This window comes from Spea bombifrons, chromosome 4 (assembly GCF_027358695.1).
Source record: "Spea bombifrons isolate aSpeBom1 chromosome 4, aSpeBom1.2.pri, whole genome shotgun sequence".
Classification (NCBI taxonomy): Eukaryota; Metazoa; Chordata; class Amphibia; order Anura; family Pelobatidae; genus Spea; species Spea bombifrons.
In genome coordinates, this window is record NC_071090.1 from 107,499,019 (window position 1) to 107,518,526 (window position 19,508).

Here is a 19,508-nt window from a genome sequence, read left to right on the forward strand (position 1 = left end):
TTTTATATTTATATTTTATATTTATTTTTCACCATGAAAAAATAAAAAAAAATAAAAAAAAAAAATTCACAAATGAATCGAAGTGCAAAATACCAAAGTACGGTAATATATTAGTGCGTTTATTAAGATATGCTGATAAAATAGCACATTGGAATGATATGGTAGAATCCCGATAGCGAAGTGCTGATAAGGTATTTGATTGCTTTGATATCTTAGAATCCTTGGCCTCTTGGAGGTTATTTGGGCTGAAGGAGGCTGTTAAGAGGGATCTGGGTCCCTACAGGCAGATTTGGATATTTGGGAATAACGTAGACCATTTTCGAGGTTCCTCCAGCGGCCGGCACCTGTATCGCTTGAACGCCCTGGAACTGTGATGCATAACCTCCATTCTGTAGCCAAAACTATGAACCGAAAAAAAAAGTTTTCAGTTTTTGGAAAATCCCGCCCCAACTTACCCAAGAATTCCAATTACACAAAAAGACAGATAGTAGATTTTAGACGGTCGCAGGCACATATTTTTGTCAGCCATTTTCTATGACGTGGATAATAAATCAAGGAGACTTTGACACTTAATAACCTATACAACTATACGGATAGTTATTACCTGCAGTGGGATCTGTGGAGCGTTGAGTCTTTGCGTCACGTGGCTTTTCGGCACAGAGTCGGCACGCGAGTTGACTCGAGTTTGAGTGTGGAGGCCGTGGACCTGTCTAACGTTCTCTGTTGCCTTTATGGATGAGTTGGCTGCCGTGTTTGACTTTAGACCTTCTGTAGACGTTCTGGGTCGCTTACATGCCATCATGGCCACTTCATTAAGAGACCCTTTTGAGAGAAAAATAAAGTTCATAAACATTTAATGAAAAAAAAACATACACAATACACTATACTAACATAGTATAAAGAACGAACCATCAAGGTGGAATAGCTAATATGATTCATATGATTATCTTCTGGTTTATGTGGCCTCCAGCTATAGTTTACAGAGCCCAAGTATAACACACTTTATTATAGGCTTATTTTCACAAGGGTGGCGATATATCATATAAATGCAGAAAAGGACAGAGCTTTGTGAAAAATGTGTGACAAAAATGATCTTACTTTTCACGCCTTTGAGGTTTTCATAGCTGTAGCTTCCGACCGGTGCGTTGGGAGACCGGACTTTGTGAAATTCAGAATTTAGAACTTCACTGAATTCCTCCTGTGGAATTCCCAGGATGGTGTAAAGTTCTATGAGTGTCTCTTGTAGAACCTTTGAATCTGGGGGAGGCACTTTTTCTATAGAGAGGGCGGCGGAGAGGATTTGGTCCAACTCAGTGCTTCTATCCATGCCTGCTTCTCTTGACTCTTCAGGTAAAGTATAAAGTTCCAGCGTTCCCAGACGCCTTATAGATAAATATATACTCATAGGATTGGGAAAGTGGACAACACTTTTATTGTTGATTGACAGCAGGTGGGAGGAGCTGAAAAGGATATTCAAAAAATGCGGGATCCCTTTCAGCCCCCCCAACGCATCCCTCCATTTAATGATACTGTTTAAAATTCTTCATTCATATGTCATTAATATACTGTTGTGTAATTCTAGATAGATAGGTACTGCTTTATAAGTCATTATTTTAAATTAATATTTTTTATTTAATTTTTTAATTTTTTTTTTTTTAAAAAGTTTTTCTAAATCAAAGTTTGCTTGATTTGTTTTTCTATTTTTTTTACAGAAAGAATGTTAATGGACTTCTGCCGTGGCACTTAATTAAAATGATAATATAATAAAAAAAAATTATATGTGATACTTTTATCTATTTAATCTATTAAATTTCTATTTGTTAACCATACCGAGAGAAATAACTTACAAATTCTAACTGTAAAATATGTTTTAATAATTTAACGCCTTAATTAAATCTAAATTAAATCTAAATGACACCCACACTCAGTAAACTTCACTAATTAGTATAATTGCATCTGATTTAATGGGGAAAGTTAAAATTTTTAAATCTTCGTTTAATTACCGATTTAACCAACAAGACTTAGACTAAATCTTTAATTTACTTTTGTATTTTTGTCCAGGGATTAAAAATCCCCTCACATTTAAAATCTCCTTAGTGTTAGCGGGGAAAGAAGCGTATAAAATATTCAACAGTTCCCAGGACACATCATTCAAAAGCTTCAGATCCCAATATTTGGCATAAAAATTGTTCTTTACTTAAAAAAGTAACTATCGGTTCATACATATTATTAACTGCAAAAGAAAATCAAATAATTAATGCAACACATATTAAAAACACATTAGGAAACATAAAAGTACTATGGTACTGGCTGTACCATATTGGCTGTAATGAGCTTCTCCTGTGGCAACAACATGCCCTAATATGTATTAGAAGATTTACTTTAATGTTATTACATGCACATCAGTTCAGACAAGGAATCGTATACTGAATATTGGATTAAACAGATATATACCCATAAATACATTTCCAGAGGTACACAAATCCCTCTTAAATATGTATTTATAACTCTCAAAAATCTTTTAAGAGTTGAAGTACATAAAAGTAGCTTTGAGAGCCATTGACATGACAATAAGACGTGAACGGAATTAAACGATTGGTATTGAAGAATTCTGTTCAAACACCTTAATTCATATATATATATATTTAACATATATAAAATAACACCATTATCATAATATCATACCATATTATACAAAAAAAAATGTTTTTGTTTAGGTTTTTATTCACATTCAAAAATCAGATTTCAATTAAAATGATTAAACCTAAACCCACTGATCCCCATGCCATCACTACTCTTTTTTGTATGCTAATAATGTTTCATTGTGGTTGGAGATATACGATAATCTCCAAGTTTCACTTGTTTTAATATGTAAATGACCATGTAAATCTATATTTACATTTTTTTATATATATAAAAGGAACCACCCGCCACACTCAATACATAGAATAAAATAAACATATCGGTTACCAATTTAAATATTCGGACATGGGTATTCTTTTGTTCATATAACTCATATACATCACAGGATTCCGCAGTAAAATGTATTTAAAATGTACTTTTAAATATTTTTTTTTTTTTTACAAAAGCAACACATTTTTTTAAATAAAAACTATTCCATTTTTACATTTTCAGTTAGCTCATGTAATATTAAACCATCAAGTAAAAAATTATTTAGGTAGTCAAAAATCAAATCCAATTTACAAGATATCTATAACAAATAAAATATCAAACAACATTTTATTAAAATTAGATTATTTTTATATTTAAAAGAAATTAAGTATATAAGAAAAACATTAGTTATTTCACTAAATAAAATAAAATTGAAATTTTCTTTTATAGTATCTGTTTCTCCATTGGACACTCCCGTGGTTATTTGGAATGTGGGGATAACTGGTTAGAAGAAACCATGCCCAACCAACATGCACCAGACTCTGTGTTGTCTTTTTAGGTGGGAGTTATCTCCTGTGGAACCAGGTAAGGTTTACCATACAAAAACCCAATGGACATTTCATATTTTCTCTTGTTTCTCCTATTGTGGAAGGAGAAGTACAATATCATCGTCCTTCATGAGACTCTTATGGATCTTTACATGATATCGAAGTGTGACAAAAACAACAACAAGGAACCTTGACTCAAAATATTTCAGAAGAATGGACGAGACTACTGTAGCCCAAGCATCATCAACCATCGTCAACCATCGTCATGAACCATCATCATCAACCATCATCAACTCTTCAAAGGCATAGCAAGTATGGCAGCTCTATGTTAAGTATAATAATAATAGTTTCCATATGTTGTCTAAAATATAAACAGTGCTATGTTCAGGGCCAGCACTACTATTTGGACTGATTAGATGGCAAACTAGGGTCTGGAGCTTGTTGGAGGCCAAATGTTGAGGTTATTACGTATGCGAACAAGTGCATTAAGTATGGGCACCATATATGCTTTTTTGGGAGCATCTTCTCCATATTACAAGGAGAAACTCTAATTTCTCATGAACTAATATGTATCAACTTGTCCAATGCTACCTCATGGAATCTAATCCCTTCTGTAGCCAAACGAACCTCTCAGAGATCAGAATCTTAAGGATAGCAATATAGAAGAATCAACACTTGCCCAACCCCATCCAACAATCAAAGCAAGAGCAGACATCTTTATTCCTTTTTTGTTGGGCGACAAAGTGGCTCTATTTAATCGAGAAACGGCCCAGTCAGTCTTGGCACCAACAGATAAAGAAGAATAGTCATATTAAGCCCAGAAATAAAGCCCAAGTTTATTCATAGTTCAGTCACTTATTACTGATTCGTATCTATTATAAACCTATGCTGACTACACAGAACACATAGTAATTGAGAGTTTATGGCCAAAAAGCACTGTGAAAACCTTACGTTTCACCTTATGATTCACATCATTGAAAGTAATGAACTGTAAAGCTATGCTAGGGTACTACCAGAAAAGAACCATCAGTAGAAAAGTTATGTTCCTCTTGGATGATATTCGTTAAAAGTAGATTTCCACTAAAGAGCCTCTGCAAACCCAAATTCTGAAAAAAAGAACTAAATCTGGACCTTTACACAACCTAGAAAACCCTAGTACTAGAGGACTCTTTCCTGTAAGCCCAATTGGAAACAGCAATTACCAGGATTCCAAGGGTATAAAAAGTAGACTTGTGCATTCGTCTTCGGGCGAACATGAAAACGAACACGAAGAGTGCGTTTTCGTGTTCGTTCCGAAGACATGAAGAAGAGAAGACAGTGCCGGTAAAACGAAGAACACAAGAAGAATCTTCGCCTTCGTCTACTAATCACCCCGGTCCCTACCTTATCTTCACGGCATCGCGGGAGGTGACTGAAGTGGAAATCCGCAGGTTCGTCGTCAGGGGTTACAGGGCAGTGCGAGTGAGCCTATTGGTCACCTGCAGGGTCTTCCTCTGGCATCAGACCAATAGGCTCACTTGCACGGCTTTTTTAACTCCTGATTTCCGTCCCGTTAACACCTGCGATGCTGCATTGGATAACGGGAGCAGAAATCCGTAGGGTAAAGAGCCGTGCAAGCGACCAATAGGCTCACTCGCACGGCCCCTTACCCCTAGTTGCTATGTAGAATAAAGAAAAAAAAAACCTGGGACCCTGCTGCAACAGTTTAAAGTCCGTGCCAGCAACCATCAAAGTCGCCGGTACGGACATTTAACTTAGCATAATGACTTATTATAACTTCGGACACAATGCTGCCCTCTGTTGGTAAGATACATTGAGTAGCTTAATAAGTTATTATGCTACTCAATGTAAACCAACCAAAAAAATATGGGGCGCAGATACATATAAGGGAAAAACAACAAAGTAAAATATAGTAATATCTTTAATAATCGATGTGTGAATCTAAAAAACAAAATAAAACTAAAAAAGTGCAATATATGGGTGAAGAGTCAATTTTACCAGTAAAATGCACTCACATTTGGTCCATGCACCCAAAGCGCATAATGCGTGTGTATGGAAAAAAAAACACCGATTGTAGAATATAAACAAGTTTAAATAAATCCTTCCAGATCCTTCCAAACGCGTTTCGCCAACTTGGCTTCTTCAGTAGAGGTATATTCAGTCTTTGTTGTTTTTCCCTTATATGTATCTGCGCCCCATATTTTTTTGGTTGGTTTGTATTTCTACACTTTGAGGAAGAGTGTTTCTTTTTTGGGTAGCTGCGGTCCTATTTGGGAAGTACTATTCGTTTTATTCTTATCACTTGTTTTCACTTTTATTATTTATTCACCTTAACACATAACACGTGATTTTAGGTTTTTTCACGTTTCTCTACTCAATGTAAAACCAACAGAGGGCAGCATTCTGTCCGATGATATATCTGTGTATCACATATATATGTGGCAGTGTGTTCATTTTCATTTATTAATTATTTAAATAAAATATATCCCCATGATCCGCTGGTCTCCCCGCTGCAACAGTTAAATGTCCGCACTCGCGGAGATTAATTCTGTCGAACTTGCAAACTCTTTTTTTCTATTTATTTTGGGTTTTTTGTATTAAACCATTACACGAAAGGATCATGGGAATATATTTTATTTGAATAAATGCAAATGAGCACACTGCCACATATGGCTAATATATGTTCGGACAGAATGCTGCCCTCTGTTGGTTTTACATTAAGTTGCATAATTTCAAGCATATGGAACAATGCTACTTAACCAACAGAGGGCAGCATTCTGTCCGAACATATATTAGCCACAGTGAAAAATGAGTGTGGCCCGCGCACGTATACAATTCTAATGAAGTGGCCCACTGCAGAAAAAACTTGGACACCCCTGGGGTAGACAGCGAGAAGGGGGGGTAGGGAGAGGGTAGCTAGTGTGAAGGGAGCGGTAGGGAGAGGGTAGCTAGTGACAAAGGGGCGATAGGGAGAGGGTAGCTAGTGAGAAGGGAGGGAAGGGAGAGGGTAGATAGTGTGAGAAGGGAGGGTAGGGAGGGGGTAGATAGTAAGAAAGTGTGAGAGGGGGGAGAGGGGGTAGATAGTGTGATACGCACATTTAAACTACTGGCGCTAGAGCTGCTGCGGTACGCGTTAACCCTGTATTAACCCCTTAACCGGAGAAAACGAAGAAAATACGAATTTATTTTTTTTTACGAAGACGAGCACGAAGACGAAGAGCCCCCTGGTGCCCAAGTCTAATAAAAAGTATGTTATTTTATGTTTCTATTTCATGTATTTTACATTTGTTATTTTATAATACGTTTGTAGTCATATCTATAGTTTTTCTGTGACAACATCTCACCTTCATGTAAGGAAATGCACCAATACTCGTTGTTTAGACCATCCAAATATTTTTACTAATGATAAATATAACCAGAACCAGAACTGTATGTAACCAGAACCAGGGATCTAGCAGGACGTCATTGGCCACTCCTGCCGTCTTCCTCGTAGCGAAAGCCACCTACAAAATGGGTAAACGCTCCAGTACTCAAAGTAAAGGAGCTTCTCTACGGAAAAAGGAGTCTCCCAAAGAACCTGTCACGACATAACGGTCATGACACACTAGTCGGGGAGAACACTTTATTGGGTCTGATCATAGTTTATGTAATCATTTTAGCAGGAGAAAGAGCATGGACCTAGATGGGAAACAGGAAAGGATTGACATAATAAACACACTAGCAACGGATTACGCAGACAACATTGGTCCCAGACTAATCTCCTTAACAATGGCGAATACACAACAGAAGGGAAGGGATTAGCGAAGTAACACTTACGTGTAGACAAGGCGGTGAGTCGTTCTTAATACACATAGAAATGGAATCAAGATGGCGAATATACAAAATATTACAATTTAACCCCTGTAACTCAATGTAAAAGTTATTTCCCATAATTTTCATAAAAAGGGGGTCTATTACAGTATCTGTTACATTTCACCCTCATCAAAGTAGACCTGATGACGGATCTTAAATGGATGTGCAGCAGGTCTGTCGGTGTGTAAAGTCATCTGACAGGATCTGACACCCCACATCCCTGTACCTCAAAAAGTTATGTTTTATGATATGTTTTTTTACCTCCTTCTGTTCATATCACTCTCCTATTCACAGACTTTATACTAAGCCTCTCCTTAATAGCAATCCTGTGTTCTAGACTCATTTTCCCAGCCGTAGATGACTTTCTGTATAATCAAGTTCTTTGTATTGAAAACTTCACCTTCCTCTTGAGTCTGTTCATCGTGAGCCAAATAAACGTAAGAATACTCTCAAATTAAAAGTTTTATTATTTTGGAATATTTATTTTTTGGTTTCAAAAGGGTGACTCGGACCATCTTAGGTCAAAACACTTTAGTGTTTTGTTGAAGTGTCTGGTGGTGTCTGTGGTTGGCGGACGATGCTGGCTACCTACATGACATGACTTAGTTCATTTGATGTTGAAATTATTTGAAAATTATTTTGTAATAGTGGATAGAATTGGATTTATTCAACTGACCAGGCTCAACTTAGTTTCAGGTGAGGGCATGCAAGGGAGTGTAAGTTCAATGTCTAAAACTCAATAAACCCACACTATACATAAGTAATATTACAATAAATATAAAAATAAATACATTTGATCCACACGACCCCTACTAACCCTACTGATGATCTTCTCCCAGCCCATGCACCATGGGAAAGTAGGTAGTTAAGTCACCCTGGAAGGGGTATAGGAGTATACTCCCCTAACACCATCCCCTGCTCAGAGCATCCCCTCACACTACATCCACAAAAATAAAAAAATCAATGTTTTGGCATAAAAGTACTACTTTTATTTAAGCAAATTAAAAAAAATCAGACAGAAATACCATGAAATTTGTTTTTAAAAGAAAACAATGCAAAATAAAAAGTACAGTAGTGCATTTATTGAGATAAACAAAAGAGCTAATTGCAGACATATCATAATATCATTATTGGGTAGCAATAAAAGTGTAGAAGTGCTGATACTGCATTAATGTTTTGGAAATCCTTGGTGTCTTGAAGGCTACTTTGGGTTAAGGAAACCGTTGAGAGGGATCTGGGCTCCCACGGGTAGATTTGAAGATTTGGGAATCAGGTAGATAATTTTAGGGCTTCCTCCAGGAGTCGGGATTTGAATGCTTTGCACATAACCTCCATTCTGGAGCCAGACCTACAAAGAGAAAGAGACCAAGTCAAATCATCGCACTTTTTGAAAATACCGCCTAACTTCTACAAGAATTCCAATCATCGATGGAACACCCAAAGAAACCGATACATTTCAATAGATTTTAGGATGACGCAAACTCGTGTTTTTTCTAAACTAGAAATGTATTTTCTATGAAGTGAACAATAAATCCAGAAGGTTTAGATGTTATTACCTGCAATGGGAGCTGTGTAGCCCCGGGCTTTGGTGTTCCGTGGTTCTTCGGCACGGAATCTGGGTGAGACTTGGGTCGAGGTTGATTGTGGAGACCTTGGACCTGTCTACTGCTCTCTGTTGTCTTCATGGATGAGTTGATGAAAGTATTTGGTCTTTGATCTGTTATAGAAGCTCTGGGTCTCTTGCATGCCACCTTTACCGCTTCATTTAGTGACCCTAGTAAAAATAATTACAGAAAACAATATTAATACACAACTTGGAATTATTATTTTATTTCTCAGACGTTATCTTTGCTTCAAAATTATCTGGAAAGATTTAATGACCCCCTCCCCCCCCTTTAAAGTGGACAGGGTGCATCTATGCTAAACTTACGTAGCTTTAGGAAGCTTCTGTCGAGTTATATCTATAGGAATAATCTAAATACTCTGAGATAAAGGCAGCCATCTTACTTTTTATTCCTTTGGAGTTTTCATAATTGTAGCTCCCGGCGTGAGGGTTAGTAGGCTGGACTTTGGGAATGTTATAATTCAAAGCTTTCTTGTTCGGGATCCCCCGTGGAATTCCCAGGATAGCGTAAAGTTCTATTAATGTCTCTTGTAGAACCTTTGGATCCGGGGCAGGCACTTTTTCCACGGAGAGGACAGCAGAAAGGATTTGGTCCAACTCAGTGCTTCTATCCATGTCTGCTTGTCTTCGATCCTCCAGATAAAACACCGTTTCTCACCGAGTCCTGAGACACTTTATATACCCACGGAATTGTGGGAGCGGCCAACACCTTTATTGTTTGTCGGATGCCATTGTCTCCAAACAAAGAATAATATAAAGGGATTAAGAAAGTGGGAGGAGCTAAAAGGGATCGTAAACAAACCACAGGTTTTACTTTTCTGCATCCCTTTTAGCCCATTTAATATCTACATACATGTAATAAACATTAAAGTATGACTCTTTGCGCACAGTTTTTTGTATTTTCTTTTTCTACATTTACTCATTTTATTAAAATGGTCGGTAAATTGACTGCATAGACTTGTATGATATTTCATTTCTCTTGGATTGAGTTAATATTGGAGAGCACCTTAATGATTAATAATAATTCCCTAGTTAATGTGTTGTGGCATCACAACTTTCAAAAGAAATGGTTCTTATCTGCCGTCAAATTCTGTTTCGTAATACTTTTAAAATTAACTTCAAAATGTTATTTATAAAAATACGCAATATTTAAAATTATATTTTTTTCAAACTTATATATTAAATTTGAATCTTTTAATACTGAAATCTATCTGGATACATTATACTAATTTAACATACATCTCCTCACTGTCCCCTGCGCATTTTACTTTTTGTCAGCATTCTGTTTATGTAAACTTTTGTTATTATTGAGATTTAAAAGTATTGACAATAAAATGTTAATTGACATGAATAAACATACACCTACCAGCGCCCAGCCCATTTGTCCCCTTTTTATATGCTAATTAGCTTATGTTGTGGTTGTACTTAAGTTTAAAGATGCAAATGAGAATGTTTACATTTATTTTCTACGTAAAGAACCTCCCACCATTTATTTATGCATAGTTAATGGTATAGTAAGATCTATTCTGCATATTGTTTATCAATTTAAATATTCTTACCTGGGAAATTTTATGTGCCCATAGGCCACGTATCAAAGGATCCATCAATAAAACTAATTTGAACTAGAACTGATGCAAGAAAATTTAAAATTTCTATTTAGTTTGAAATTTGGAGAAAAATTCATGAAAAATTATGAGTGATGAATTATATGAATTAAATGAAAATGTTTTTCTGAAAGCAAATAACATTTCTAAGATATTTTAACAGGCCTATTTTATTTTCTTAAGCATCTTAACAAAGCGTGATTTCTTGTACTAAACAAAATAAAATGTAATTTGTCTTTTATTGTTTAGCCAATTTTCTTCTGGGTCGGAGAATCAGGTGTTCACTTATTGTCTTAGAGTCATCAACAGTATTTCTAGAATAATTGGCAAAACGGACCAGAGCCGCTCCCGTGGACCTCTGGGAATTTAAGAAATATTCTAGTGAGAACCCTCTTACTACTTTATCCCCAGTGGGCATTCTAGATCGTTTCTCATTCTTGGAAAGAGAAGAACCTTCCATCTTTTTTTTTCAAGAGAGGCTTATATGCCCATGGAACTTTAGATGAGATGGAAATACCACAAGAAGCTCCAACAAGGAACCCCGAATCCAAATAAAGATGGATTTCAAAGGATGAAGCCTCAGTCAAAAGTAACTATCATCAAATCTTCAAAGGCATAACCAGTAAGATCAAGGCCACCATTGGCGAGATGCAGGTGTGTGTGACCTAGCCTCTATAGAGGTCGTGGGGCTACAACAGCTCCTCACCGGTGGACACCATCCAAATCCCGAATCTGAACACTAATGCATTGTTTTCATGGAAAGGTATCATGGAAGGAGCTGTACTTTTTGGGGACCTGAAGTTCAACAACAATCTAAGATTGGTGATACTGATAATTGGTTAATATGTTAAATCGACGGGCCTGTCTACAACCATTACAAGGAAAATATATATGTAATGAGTAGAACATATTACTACACTTATTAAAACGTGTCCTGCATTGTGGAAGATCCAAACCGAATCAGCACACAGAACAGGACCTGAAAAAACCTACTAATGGACAAACCCAGATCAATAATGCACATTTTTAATGCACATGGGGCTCCATTCTTCATTGACCCAGGTGCGTTTTACAGCATGGAAATTGGCGAGTCCATTGTAAAGACATTGGAATAAAAAAAACGAAACCATGGGAGATTTTCTCCGGCCAGTGGTTGTAGCCCCTGAATGCAGAAAGAGTACATAAAGTAGACTTTTTTTGACCATGCGCTGTAACGCTGCCATCAAACTGAGTGGAAGAAGCAGCCGTCGATTACGGCAACATGAACTCAAGACTAAGACATTTTATGATACAACAACGCCACTCACAACAGCTATGCTTAAAATGTTAATTGTTAGGTATGCATTCGTCGACAAAACTATTTGTACTATACTGTTATACTGTTTATTTTTTGTATATTTTTTTAAAAAAGGAATTTCGAGTTTTGTATAGTTTGTAAATATTTTTTTAAATATGTCAGTACACATACTAAAGTAATATTTTCAGTGTTTTGCATCTCTGTCTACATAGAGTCAGTTAATGGCCAATTCCATCACAAGAGAACAGGTTTTCCCGCTATTTTGAATAACAAAGCCACCTGTGGCCACGCCTACAATTGTCTAGAGATATAAGGGGGTTTGGATCTATACCTAGCATCAGAAGGAGCCTGACATGGATACAGACACTGAGCTGGACCAGATCCTTTGTACTGCACTCTCCTTAGAAGAAGATTATCTATTGAAGAACCAAGGCAAAGCCTATAATGGCAACACCCAGGAGCCCCTTCCTGATATTTTCCCAAATCTAGAAAGCCAAGTACGTCCCCTTGACCCAGGGGTCTTACAGGAGACACTACTGGAGCTTTACACAATGTTGGGAATCCAGCAAGAAGTTCAGATCAACACAACACGGAACAGTAGAGTTCCAGAAGGACCATGTGCTTTGCGCCCAACTGGAAACAACAATGGCTACCATTCCAAGGTCATAAAAAGTAAGTTATTTCATATTTCTATTTCAATTTTTATTTACATTTCCAGTTACATTCATGGCTTTTTTGTAATAACATCTCATTTTCCTCTAAACCCACCACTTTCCTCAATTTTTTTAAATATTTTTTATTACTTACTCAAAAAAAGTTTTTTTCACAGAAAGTTTGTTTTTTTTTTTTACAGAATGCATTATACCCCCACCAGGCTCAATTACATGACATTTCTTCTGTTGATATACTTTTTTTTTTCTCCCATTTAATAGAATGGTCCCTATGTTTTGCTGATGACAAAGGAGATTGTATTCCTGTTCTAAGCAAGGTAACATGCGCATCAACCGCCCACCCCACTGATGTTTTTAATCCGCATTCATTCATTCACCATATTATTTTAAGTATTAATAAAAATATATAAATAAATAGTACATCTCAAAAATAAATTAAAATAATCCTATCCGTATACTATTTTTTTTAAAAATGCAATTGAGGTTCTAGGACCCCCCTCTCTTTGTACATGTAGTATTTAATAAAATATAAAATGATGAAACAGCATATATCTGTATGCCTTACATTTAAAAAAATATAGTAGATAACTAGTTTTGTAATGTAATTTATTCGAACTCATTCATTCACACCCCATCATTGCCCTCACAAAAAAAAATAATATAAAAAATATAGAACATGTGAATTGACTATAGCAATATGTTTTCTCTCCTATAGGGCCTATTACAGGAGTCGAGGCGGTGAGACAAAAGCGTTCCAGACCTAAGATATCAACCAGCAAAGTCCTAAAGAAAACAGACACAGTCATAAACAAAAAGCAGACACCATGTCTCCAGAATAAGTTCAATCCAATCTCTTATTCAAACACCGGACGCCACAACGTACAGAATACCCTCCCTCCTACTAAACAGGTAAATAATGTAAAGGCATGTCCGTTAAAAGTTATTTATATATTTATATATAATTTCCAATGAAAATCAATTTTTCAATCTAAGTAGTCTTATGAGAATGAAATTCTGAAATTTTGAATAATAAAACCATTTATTTTCCCTCTTTCCTTACAGTTCTTCTTTCAAAATGGGATGCCATTCACCGAATTTCAGAATATTCAAGGGATGCGGGTTTTAGCCACTGGAGGAAACCAAAACTTGGTGTACGAGGCACCCACTTATTCACCGCTTTACTGCGGAAACCAAATCCCTCGTCATTATTTCCTGTAACCACGGAAGCCTCCAAGACGTCAAGGGTGAGCGGACAACAATGTAGGCCACAGGTCCACAGTCAGCACTTACTCAAGTCTCTCCCGCAATATGACGGAAAGATACCTCATTGAGAATGACACTTATTCCTACTTAGTTATTATTATTTTAGATTTTATGTCATTTATAGTGAAGAAACATATTCACCAAAGTGAATTTGTAAATTGATCTACAAAAACTCTTCTAAAAAATATACCGTCTGAAGAAATAGAATTTAGAAATTTTCCAAAGGGGATAAAATTATTACTTCTGTGTATTATTACAACTTTTGGATGTCATAGTTGTTAACGTGAAATGTTCATATCGATTGATTTTAAGACTTGCACAAAATAGTTTGTTGTGTTTCCATGAAATGCATACATTTATTTTAGAATCAAATGTTATTCTGTCGGTGAATGAATAATTAAAGTGATTTTAATACATTTAAACGTATAAAGTGTATTTTTTGGTCTTGCGCTGCATCAATATAAAAAGCAAAGCCATTTTGATTCTTTTGCAATATACCGTATTTGCTTGGGGGGGGCAGTGTTGTATGGGTGGCATAAGGCTTTTCTGGAGGCAGAGCGTCCCATAATATGGCTTTTAACACACTGTATGCCACTCTGCCTCCAGAAATGCCCTTTAACCTCCTATATGCCACTCTGCCTCCAGAAATGCCTTTTACCCCCCCTATATGCCACTCTGTCCCATGATATGTCTTTTTAACCCCCTATATGCCAGAGTGGCATATAGGGGGTTAAAGTCATATCAAGGAGGCAGAGTGGCATATAGGAGGGTATAATGTATATCAGGGAGGCAGAGTGGCATATAGGGGGGTATAAGACATATCAGGGAGGCAGAGTGGCAAGCGTGAATAACTGGGGGGGTAGGTTGGCAAATAAATCATAGCTTTTATTAAATATGAAAAAATAGTTTACATGAATTAATATTTACTAGTAAAACTTTTTTTTCCTATAGGGTCCTCTTTTATATTCTGGCCTTTTCTTTTTTTCCTAAATTAATATTCAGATTTTGGGGGGGGGGGGTCGGCCAAATACGGTAATTTAATGAAAACTTTGCGATAAATGTGCTTTATTCACATTCTAGAAGCGATGTTTCCACAATACTTAACTAGGTATATAAAATGTTTTAACATGAATCATCAAAACATCTAAATCAAATACCTTTTGTTCACCCGCCACAATTAATGTTGCCGTTCCTCCTACATAAACCATTGGCTGCACTTTCTAACTTTATTTTATTTTTTGCTTTTAAGGTTAAATCGGTTAAAAACACCCACAAACCTCCCGATTTTTAGCCTAAAGGGACAATTGCGGTAAAATGCCAGTAAACTTGCCGGTTATCAGTCGTATCCAACAGTGTATTTTACTTTTATAGGTAAATGGGCGTTTTGCCATTCATTTATCTTTAAAAATCTGTTAAAGCCGTTACTGAGCTCTTCCGTTTCAAAACAATGCGATGACATACTGCTGTGTTACTCAGTTACCCAAGTCTGTCTTATTATAGAGATATACACACAGAGGATTAGACTGCTGTCATATTAAGAACATATGACTACTGTGTGATATATTGTTTCTCGTGCTCTAGACTATATTTCTTCTCATCCTGAATGTCTCTACCGAACTTCGCACCCTGTGATTACCTTAGATTGTAACGCTCCCTTTGAAATCAATGTGAGTTCAGCTCACATACTAGCAAACTGAGTGGTAGACACTCGCACATATGCATATTATATTTAAGTACCCTTCTGTTGAATTAAGCATCTCCAAAATATCCATCAAGGACATCAAGGACTAAAGTATCTCACTGTAGATGTGGCACGTCCCTACCGCACATGAATAGTCCAAGGACCATGCGGCTGAAGATGCCGGCTTCCTACCATTGGGACAGATGTTGGCGGAATGCTTCCAGCTGATCTATGTGGGATCAATTGGTGGGATGCTGGTTAAAAAAAAGTCTGATCCCTGTTACAGGGATCGGGTATGCTGTGACATCACACATACCACCTATTCAGTATAATTTTTTAATTTAGCCCCTTTCGTCTCTACACTACATTATACTGTATACCGTCCCTTATGTTGCCTCTGCCTACAATCTACATGTACCACCATAAATGATATACATGTATAGTAATATGTACCACTACATATTGTGACCGGGCATGGTGGTGGATAACATATATATTTCTCAGAAAATACTGCAGTGCAATGTATTTGATAACCCCAGGGAGAATGGTTTGTTACCAACAAAATAATGGTAATGTTGTAGTTATGTTTGGGTCCCTGGGGTGGAGCATTTGGAGAGAAGGGAGGGCCAGTGCTCCACTCCACAGTTTACTTGCAGCAGGTGATGAAGCCAGTCCAGGAGTTTTGGTTCTCCAAGATTGTTACTCACCTGTTACCAATGAGCAGCAGGGGGCTGCTACAAAAAGGAGCCCTGTGAGCAATGTTCCATCTAATTTTTCTTAGTTGGCGTGCGCAGAAAATTTCTCTTTTTTTCTTTTTTGGGGAAAAACTGTTGTGCGCACAACTTTTGGACGTGTGCGCTCTCTAAAAAAGCTATGTGCGCGCGCACAAGCGCACAGCTTAGAGGGAACACTGCCTGTGAGTTATTCAGGTGAGAAACATACAAGCAGTGAGTGAGACTGCATTTTTCCTAAACGAAAAGGTCTGTGCTAAATGTTTTTGTTGGTAGCGGGTAAGCCGTCCAACGAGAGTTAGTGGCTGTTTGTCAGTAAGTGCTCAGAGAGCAAGGCTTTTCTTTTTGTTTGTTTTATTTATGTTTGTTTACAGACCTTTTAATAAAAAGGACTACAATTTCTAAAAATAATTCAGCCTTATGTGGTATTTCAAACCTTAAGACTGTGTGGTTACCTGAACCCAGCTCACATATGGTGGAGAATGTCGGTACCACATTGATAGTCTGGAAAAGGAAACAATACCACAAAAAATAAACATGGAGGATGTTATTAAGGCTTTACTACAGGCAGCAGCCACACAGCAACAAGCTACAACTGCCCAGCAACAAGCTACAACTGCCCAGCAAGAAAATATTACAGTCTTGCAGCAACTGGTGCTTGCACAGAAAGAGGAGCAACACAATGTCACTCGTGCCATGCAGCAGGAGATCCAGGGCCTATCTGAGAGGCTGGCCAGGTATACTGCAGAAGTGCCACATAGTTCTAAGACTCTGGGAGTGAGTAACTATTTGCAAAAGATGGTGGCTACAGATGATGTAGAGGCTTACCTGATGGCTTTTGAAAGGACAGCTGAAAGAGAACATTGGCCTGAATCTGAATGGGCAAGCCTTTTAGCACCGTTCCTGAGTGGAGAGCCTCAAAAGGCATAATAACCACTCTGTACCAGTACATTGTGCAAGTTGTCCCAAATTCAATTTTAAAGACTTTGTTTTTATTGGTATCGAAATAGTCAAGGCACATTGGAGGGAAGGAGATAGGAATAAAAAATTAATACAACGAGAGTCATACTGGATCCATAAATTGGAGACCATGGAACCAAGTGGTTTAAATGCGGAGATTGACATAGTAAGTTTTTTGTAAAAACTTAATTAAGTATGCACATATAAATATAAACAAACATACACTTTTCGTATATATCAATAGTAATTATATACACTGTGACATACAACATTTATATAGTTCTAAATAATTTAGTTTAATAAAACGTAATGTAAATAGTTAAAAAATAACACTTTATTTCAAACGATATAATGTGCACCCAGCACAATACACAATTTATATTTATTTAATTATATTTATGTATTTATATAACATACAACATACAAATAAAATATTTATTCACATTTTTTAATTTACATATAATATATACATTAACACTCAGTATAGCATGTATTTAACACATAAGTATACATACTTATTCACATTTTTTATTTATAAATAGTATATATATTAGCATATATATTATATTAATTTAGAATATATATAATTAATTATTATATATTCACTCACCAATGGTAATCACAATGTAACTCACACACATAATATTAATATAGTTGTCCACAACACATTATTTACATTTTCACTCACACTAATTATTTTACTGGTAACTCACTATTAAATACAGGACTATATTAACATGTAACATCCATATGCAACATCTACATACAAACCTGGTTTATATTTTTTATATATGTATATACATTGTAATAGTGTAGGTTCTTATTTCTGAATGAAGCAATGAGTTTTCTATGTCAAGAACTAATAGTGGTTAACCCTAAAATATCCAGGGATGATTAGGTAATTTAGTTAAATTTCCGTATCTGGATATTTGCAAAAGCTATAAATAACATGCATATGTATTATAGGATGTATATTATTATTTCTTTCTCCTTTATTTTAGATTGTAGTATTGTGCAAATAATTAACTATTTAAACTGGACTTTGCAATAAAAAAGACAGCATTCAGAAATAATGGACACTACCTTGGAACATATTTTGGAACGCAAAGGGTTACTACCTGGAAACAAGAAAATTTGTGTTCATCTAATTAAAACAAGTCCGCACGTTTAAACCAGGAGATAGTGCTAGTTTTGGTTCCTACTGTAGAGAACAAATTCCTAGCAACGTGGCATGGACCTTATGAAGTCATTGAGAAAGTGGGAGTAGTGAATTATAAAGTAAGACAGCCTGGAAGTTGAAAGGAGGTACAAATTTACCACGTGAATCTACTTAAGCCATGGAAAGAAAGAGAAGTGCTTGTGACCATAGAGCATCAAACCTCCCTCCATAGGATAATGACCCTGCTGTCATTATATCCAAAACCCTGACTATACATCAGAAGAGGGAGGTAAAATCGAAGAATCCCAAAGTGACTGGTGTAGCCCAATTGTGCTTGTACCAAAGCCTGATGGTACAATCAGATTTTGCAATGATTACCGGAAACTTAACACAATATCCAAGTTTGATGCATATCCCATGCCGAGGGTTGACGAACTTGTGGAAAGACTTGGGAAAGCCCGGTATCTCACCACACTGGATCTAACCAAAGGCTATTGGCAAGTGCCCCTCACAGACCGGGCAAAGGAAATAACTGCTTTTTCTACTCCAGATGGACTTTTTCAATATAAAGTATTACCTTTTGGTTTACATGGGGCTCCAGCAACATTTCAAAGCATGATGGACCGAATCCTAAAACCACATACCCTTTACGCAGCGGCTTACTTGGATGATGTGGTTATACACAGTGAAGATTGGGAGTCTCACTTACCAAAAGTGCAGGCCGTCCTTAATTCCATACGAAATGCTGGCCTGACAGCAAACCCTAGTAAGTGTACTATTGGCCTAGAGGAGGCTAAGTATCTAGGGTATTCCATTGGGAGAGGATTAGTCAAGCCACAACACGCTAAAATTGAAGCCATACGGAATTGGCCACGGCCATTGACTAAGAAGCAGGTCAGAACATTCTTTGGTCTTATTGGCTATTACAGGAGATTTATTTCTAACTTTGCAACTATAGCTGGTCCCTTAACTGATCTCACAAAAGCAAAAGCCCCTGTCATGGTGAAGTGGTCCCCTGAAGCTCAACAAGCATTTCAAAGACTCAAGGAAGCTATTTGCATTCAACCTGTACAGGTCACACCGAATTTCTCAAAGGAATTCATCCTACAAACCGATGCATCTGATGTAGGATTGGGAGCAGTGCTTTCCCAGGTAACTCAAGATGAAGAGCACCCAATCTTGTACCTAAGTAGGAAACTTCAACCTAGAGAAAAGAATTATTCAAT

General features: G+C 36.7%; 1 protein-coding gene across 1 annotated transcript; it reads right to left on the bottom strand.

Annotated features, from left to right (window-relative positions):
* Positions 1-236: 236 nt before the first annotated feature.
* Positions 237-1,327, bottom strand: LOC128491564 (homeobox protein siamois-like). Its single transcript, XM_053463882.1, has 3 exons — positions 1,099-1,327; positions 605-822; positions 237-401 (listed from the first exon to the last, which is right to left on the bottom strand). The coding sequence occupies exons 1-3, from the start codon at positions 1,325-1,327 to the stop codon at positions 237-239; spliced, it is 612 nt and encodes a 203-aa protein (XP_053319857.1).
* Between the last annotated feature and the right edge of the window lie 18,181 nt (positions 1,328-19,508).

What these genes read in the sequence shown, in the direction of transcription:
- LOC128491564 (XM_053463882.1), bottom strand. Translation starts at nt 1,327, where the DNA reads ATGGATAGAAGCACTGAGTTGGACCAAATCCTCTCCGCCGCCCTCTCT. An exon ending in AAACCTCAAAGGCGTGAAAA is followed by an intron (nt 823 to 1,098) that starts GTAAGATCATTT and finishes TTCTCTCAAAAG; the next exon opens with GGTCTCTTAATGAAGTGGCC. An exon ending in CTCCACAGATCCCACTGCAG is followed by an intron (nt 402 to 604) that starts GTAATAACTATC and finishes TTCGGTTCATAG; the next exon opens with TTTTGGCTACAGAATGGAGG.